Below are 7,408 nucleotides of genomic sequence, written 5' to 3' on the forward strand. Positions count from 1 at the left end.
TTACAAGCACTACTGGAGATGAGCAAGCACTTTCCAAAGGCTGTATGATTCCATTCTGCAGTATCTTCTGTATTTCAATGCTTGCCATCTCCCTAGTTACCAGAGGTAATATGTATCACAGTTGCCAGGTTGTGGTTATTATATATAGAAGGTACATTTATTCAATTGTATTCCTGTATACAACCTATAATTTCTTTAAAGAATTCCTATATTTTTATAAAAAATGTTTGAGAGGGCTGGTAGCGAAGAAGGAAATCTTCTTTTTTTTTTTACAAAAAGTCTTTGATAGATCATTTAATATGAGAGTAGTTCTTCACAGGCAATTTTTTTTTCATTTATTCAGGCTATTGCATAATTATTCAATGATCGCAAGATGTTTAAAATGTTATAAAAAATTTAGATATTTATTGTTATCAGGAATTTATTAGTACTTACATTGTTATTATTAATAGAAGAAATGTGTGTGTAATAATATGAGAATATACATAATGATTATGTGTCAACAGACACCTGAACCTGAAGGAAGAGATAATGTAATTTCTCACAACTTGGTTTATGATAGGAAGTACCTGTAATACAGTGAACTTGAGATGTTTCAAGGTAACTTACAGATAGATAATTGGCTCAGCGGTAAGTCTCTGGACTTACAATGCTAAAAATTGAATTTTGATACAATAAGTTCATTGTGTAACTTTGTGCTAAATAACAAACAAATGAAAATGTTTTGATTTCCTTCCTGTACAACTTGGTCTGACATGGATGCTTGACTTTGAATCCCCATCCTACCAAACATGCTCACCCTTTCAGCCATGGAGCATTATAATTTGATGGTCAATTCCACTATTTGTTGGTAAAAATCTTTTACTGCTAAATTAGGGACAGCTAGGGCAAATATCTCTCGTGTAACTTTGGATGAAATTCAAACCAAACCTATACAACTTATTTTACATAATTTAGCAGATAGTTTAATATGTAAAGAACACAATTTTATAGATAGAGAATGCAATTTAAGAAAATACTATCTGTGTATTGATTTTACACTTATTGCAATAGATTAAACATTTGTTATACCTAATTGTAATAATAGTAACAGCTTTATATTTTCCAAAATATAAAGAATCTGTCCATTTCACCTCATGGAATACAATATGTAATTTAATATTTTCTTCTATATTAGTGTATCATGTAGGTGTTAGAATCTGCCAGGAAATCTAGTGGATAAAAATATTTAGTAAAAATAAGTTTATGATATAGTCATGCAACTTTGTGACTAATTCCATATATCTTATGGTCAGCATATTTTAGGATTTTACCCTATAGCAGGCTTTCAGTTTAGGAAACAATCCATTTTTACAGTATACACCCATCAACTGGGCAGAATCTAGGAAACCTTATACTTGAATAGCCCACTAACTTGTTAATTTCATGTTTTGTAAATAAACTGGAAAGGTGGTTATCTGTAATAAAATAAAATTGTCACACAAAAGATCATTATGTTTAGATACACAGTTATTGAAAAGTTGATATCTTTGGTGTTTTTATGTGTGTGTGTGTGTGTTTTAAGCTGTTTGAACTTAGTGCTGAACTTATGTATCTTTATATTTTTTCCCTTAGGTGAATCTGTTAATTGAAAAAAATAGAGATGTTTGTGATAGAAATTGCATTTTGGTCTGTGTTTGCAAGATTATTAATCTTGAATGGAATACCTGGAACTCCTGCTTTTAGGTGAGAGCCAAAATATTATATTTCTAAGCAAGTAACAGCAGTTACTTTGGTAGAGTAGAACATTGGATTTAGACTTATTTATGTTAAAACCCATCTGATAGACATGTTGAGTAAAGCTAGCAAAAGCCTATTTACATTACTTGTGTTGTACTTATATACATAAACTTTTTGAAGTCAGATCTCCAATATTAAGATTAAAATGGGGGATAAAAAATCAAGGTGTGGTATTTTGCAACTTGTGTATTTCTCCCAGAATAGTTGGTTAGGGTCTGATAACTGGAGGTTTGAAGGATACCAAATGTGTTTGTTTATCTTTCTGATTTGTAACTGGGTTTATCAGGAAAAAAGAGTCAAATCATGGAAGATGCACATGACTAAATCACAAGGCCAGTTACCAACATAAGACAAAACAAAGCATGGGCAAGTGGGTCTGTTGTGGCTATGTTAGACTGGTGAGAAGCAAAGAGGAAGTATAATCTTAATGAGCTCTCTCTCACCAGTCTGGTGTGTGCCCCCTCTTTAAGTTAAACCTCAAAGTTACATTAGAATAAAACATTTTTTGCACTGACAGTTAAAATAAAGTACTCTACTAATAGGCTACAACAAATTTTATAGTTATAAAAAAATAAAAGCTCTAAAGAAAAGGTAAGTGAAAAGTCTTGCCAAAATCTCAGTTCACTTGCAGTATATATGCAACATCAAAAATAAAGTTTTAAGTTTAGAAGTTTGAAAAAACTGCAAAAAAAAATGAGAACCTGGCATTTAATACAAAGCATACACAAAAGACAACTTTATACTCCTGGATATCACACACACTGTTTTCCTTATAAAAAACTCTGTTAATTGCCAATTAGAGAAGAGGTCCCAGAAAAAGCTAGCAGGAACAAAATTTAGATATGTGTCTTTGAATGGTTTTCCACACCAAAATTAAACTGTATGAGAATACAGAAATTTTAAGAAGAAATAACTATTAACTAAGTGAGTAAAACCATACAGTACTATCCTGTACCACAAAAGTAAAATAATTCCATTTGACCAATTAAAGTCACCTTCCCATCTGCCAAAACAAACAAGCAAAGATGTGAAACAAGAATTAAAATCTGCCTTTCACATCCACACAAACATATATATATTCAATAAGTTTTTAAAACAACTAACAGCACATATTACTCCTTACTCAAACTGATAAACAAGATTACAACAGTAACTTTGCCAAAAGTCACATCTTCAAAGTTGAAACTTACTTACTTCTAGTATCCTTTCATTCCACCAGGCAAAGAAACCAACCATAAGCTTATTCAAGTCTATACAAAGTCTTAATGAACTCATTTCTAATTATTTTATGTTGCAAAAAAAAAACACATCAATATTTTTTTGCTTATGGAAATTAAATTTAAAATCTTTTAGTTTAAATATTTTCTAAAATGCATTTGATACTTCTAACTATATTTATAACATTATGCAATTGTTAGGACTTCATAGAGTCTTTTCGTAAACAACTAAACTATCATTGAAATATATAACTAGGAACCAATCTTTTAAAGAAAACAGTTTTTCAACAGACAAAATAAAACCTCCCTTTATTTATTTTCAATCAAACATGACACCCCAGTGTTTTAAGACTTGTTAGACATACCATATATTCCATGCCTTTTTTTTTTTCACATCTGTGATAATTATTTCCTATACCTTGCAACAAAGTTTGACAGAGAAACTTCCCTTCAAATGTAGCATATAAAATGCAGGTATATTTCCTTGTTGTATAACACTTAACTTATTCTACCAATATCTCTATGATATTGTGACCATAATTTTAGGAGTTATTACATTTTGTTTGTATTTTCATGCCAAGAATTGTACAACTGTCCTTATTCTTTCTGTTATAACATAAACTAAAAGATTGAGAAGTTGTTTAGGTAATCAGCTTTTGTTGTGGTGTAGAACTATTTTTGAGATTTATATGTTTGTGATATAAACACATTGTTTTTTTTTCTTAACTCAAAAATAAGTTATTGTTATGGTATTTGAAAGAGTAAATAATTAATATGTATTAATTTTTTTCTATATTAACAGTCCTACATATATATGGTATATATAAGCATGTCATGTGTTTCCTACCTTCATCTTTTAATATATTATTTTTTAGAATTTTCTAGTATTATGGTATATGAAGTTTTCATATAACATAGTTAAGAAAGTTAAGTTGTTTTCATTCTAGCTGCCTGTGTTCTTTGTCATTCTCTTGAGGTAACTTGGTCTGCCAATGAATGGCATGGCGATAATGCTGCACATTGTGCAGGGACATTAACATCTGTATCCTCCTTTGGTAGATCAGGTGACACCTTGAGGTTATGACCTCCCTTAAGTTTGATTGAAAATGACCAGCCACATGGGTAGTGCTAGTTGATCTTGGTAAGTATGGCATTGCCTTGGAAGTAAGTAATCTTAGGTTCAAACAGTATGGTATATGATCTAAGCCAATGCAGTTTGGTGAGAAAACAGCTTACCATCCAGTAAAAATGAATGCCCAACATCCTAAGCAAATATATACACTGTTTGTGTCATTAAATAAAATATTTCCATTGTATCCAGTCTCTTTATTTCATTGTCAAGAACTCAGTGAATTTCAGAAAAATACAGAACTACTCTGTAAAAGATATCTTGTTGAATCTCCTGTTATTCAGTGGACCTATTCCATCGCTCTGAGGAAAATCAGTTTCACCTGAAAAAACACCTGTATTATATTTCTGGTTTTCATATGTATTTATATTGGCATGAATATAATTTTGTAAGATTGATTTTATGAATACTTTCACAAAGAGAATTGAAATATATATATATGTTCTTCACTCCATAAATCCATTTAGTAACTTATACAGTTTGTGGTACTTATTTGTATGCCTGAAATAATAATTAATTAAGCCCAGCTATAAACTTCAAACCAAACTTGATAATGCATTAATACATGTAATGCATTTATGCAGGTTTATTTTAATGTTTGTGTCTTCCCTGATTAGCTTTAAGAGCATGAACCATTTGTATAATTGTATTTCCATTATTAACAAATCATGATGTTTTTTTGGACAGTTTACCTTGAGCCTTCTGTTACATCACTGAAAAATTAATGTTGGTTTTTTTTATCAAAAGCCTCTTTGGCTGAAGCTACACATTTAATTTAAGTCAAATCTTTTGTAATGAGATCATGGTTTTCATCTTTAATAATGCAGTTTTTTCTCATTCTATCTTTGATGTTATTTTCTTATTAGTGCAGAAATTATAAGGTACTTACATGTATGCTTTTATTCTGTGACTTTATTTCCATTGTAGTTGAATATACATTTGCCAGGAACTTTTTGCATATATTCTGTTTTTGTCTAGTTTTTGAAGAATTGGTAAATAATATCATGCATAATATATATTCTTTAGTTGCTGCTTTCTGTTCTGAATTGTAATCATATCCCAGCAAATTTGGCTTCTTCCAATATTTATAACATCAGTCTCCTACTTTTTTAAAGAAAATATGTCATGAGCTGGTTATTTAACCATCCCAAGAAAATTTACTTTCTTAGCTTTAAACACCTAGCTATTTAATTATTATCATAGTTCCATCTGTCTCCTGGATGTGTTGATAGTACTATAATGCTGGAAAGAGTTGATTTTTATTTAAATATTTCTCATTATTTTGAAAGTCTTAGTGGCTGGGCTAGATTAATTGTGAATAACTGAAACTTGGTTAGATGTAGACAATTTCGACAATGGAAATTTAATTGAAATGCAGAATTATAGGTTCTGTAATATAAATAGGGTACTAAAAAGAGGGGGAGGTGTGGTTTTATATGTAAAATGTAAATTACATCCTGTTGAAGTTGAAGATATCAATAGCAAAGAGGTTGAATCTATTTGGGTTTCTTTTAGTGGATATAGGAGAGAAGGCTTTTAGTTGGAATTGATCACTGACCACCAGATGACATTAATTTCCTGTAAAGCTTCTCATTAATACTAATGAGGTGTTAATTATGGAGAATTTTAATTTCAAGCACATAAATTGGAAAGTTTTAGAGACAAACCATTTGAGAGACAGGTTTTTAGAAACCATTTAAGATGGTTTTCTTCACCAGTTGGCCACAGAGCCTTCTCAAAACAATGCTATTTTAGATTTATTGTTAACTTCTAACACAGAAATTGTTAAGAGGGTGGAAATTAGAGAACATCTGGGTGCAAATGTTTGTTGCTGAATTAGATTTGATGTTTTACTGCATATGGAGATTAAGAATAATGAGATTTTGGTTTAAAATTTTAAAAAGCAAATTTTAAAGGGATACAATAAGAATTTCTATTGTTAATTGGCAACTGAATTAATTGGAATTGTTTATCAAGTTCATAAATGTTTGGAGATAAATTTTAAATATTCAAGAGAGACATGTTCCTTACATAAAAGGTGACTGAAATAAAATACAAGGTTGGTTCACAAAGAATATATGAGATAAAAGTAAAGTAAAGCATTCTAAATTTAAGAAGTTTAAAGCTGACTGTTATGATGGGAGCCTTAAGAAACAGTAGAAGATCTAGAGAGTTGGTCAAATAACACATTAGGCATTCAGAAAGGGTATATGAAAAACGTTTTGTTTAACAGCCAGGATTTCTTCAAACACATTAAGGATAAGCACATATCAGGATGATAGAAGAGTTTTTGAGGAATGATAAAGGATGCTGATGATTTACAAAAAAAATATCTTATATTATTGAATGGGTTGGGTGAATAAAGAACAGATAGCTTTTAATTATAATAAATGCATGGTAATACACGTGGGTTCTCATAAGTTAAATTATAAGTTTTATTTTGATGAGAATAATCGTTACAGTGTTATGGAAGAAAAGGATCTTAGTGTTTTGGTTTAACAGTTTCTGAAGCCATTCAAGCAGTGTGATTTTGCTAGTGGCAGAGCAAATAAGAATTTAGGTTGTATTTATAGAAATATTGAAAATAAGTCTAAAGAGGTTATGATTTCATTTTATTGTTCACTGGTTAGGCTTTATTTGGAATATTGTGTTCACTATTGGGATCCTTACCTTAAAAAGAGCATTGAATTGTTGGAAAGGGCTCAAAGAAATGTTAGTGGGATAATACCTGGAATGGAAAGGTTAGCTTGTCATACTAGAACATGTTAGAGGGGATCTGATTGTAGCATTTAACCCTTTGACTGTCGCTGCTTTAAATGTATGCAAAATTTTTGTGAGCTGTACACTCTATACAGCAAACTCACATTCAACTACCTGAGGCAGACCGTACCCTATATGTCGAATCAGCATTTAATGGCTTAAGATTGTTCATGGAACTGATAGTGTCAGGTGTCATGTTTTTCAAACTCACATTCAACTACCTGAGGCAGACCGTACCCTATATGTCGAATCAGCATTTAATGGGTTAAGATTGTTCATGGAACTGATAGTGTCAGGTGTCATGTTTTTTGATACTCAGTGTTGAGAATGGTAGGACAAGTGGACAAAATATAAAAATAAACAGGGTAGGAATTGCATTGAGCAAACACAGTTGTATTTTTTTTACAGAGTGGTTTAACATTGGAATGTTTTGTCTTCAAATGTGGTAGATGCAATGAATTTAAGGGAATATTTGATAAATATTTAAATAATAAGGGCCAGCTTTTATTATTATATGCTGTCT

The 7,408-nt window shown here is 30.7% G+C and overlaps 1 protein-coding gene across 1 annotated transcript in view; it reads left to right on the top strand.

Annotated features, from left to right (window-relative positions):
- The first annotated feature begins 1,642 nt into the window (after positions 1-1,642).
- Positions 1,643-7,408, top strand: part of LOC111086161 — a 106,953-nt gene continuing 101,187 nt past the window's right edge. Inside the window, exons 1-2 of the mRNA XM_022387872.1 lie at positions 1,643-1,725; positions 6,756-6,866. Coding sequence (XP_022243580.1) covers positions 1,643-1,725; positions 6,756-6,866 — 194 coding nt within the window. The remainder of the gene's footprint in view (positions 1,726-6,755; positions 6,867-7,408) is intronic.

The sequence above is a fragment of the Limulus polyphemus genome, unplaced genomic scaffold, assembly GCF_000517525.1.
Source record: "Limulus polyphemus unplaced genomic scaffold, Limulus_polyphemus-2.1.2 Scaffold887, whole genome shotgun sequence".
Taxonomy (NCBI): Eukaryota; Metazoa; Arthropoda; class Merostomata; order Xiphosura; family Limulidae; genus Limulus; species Limulus polyphemus.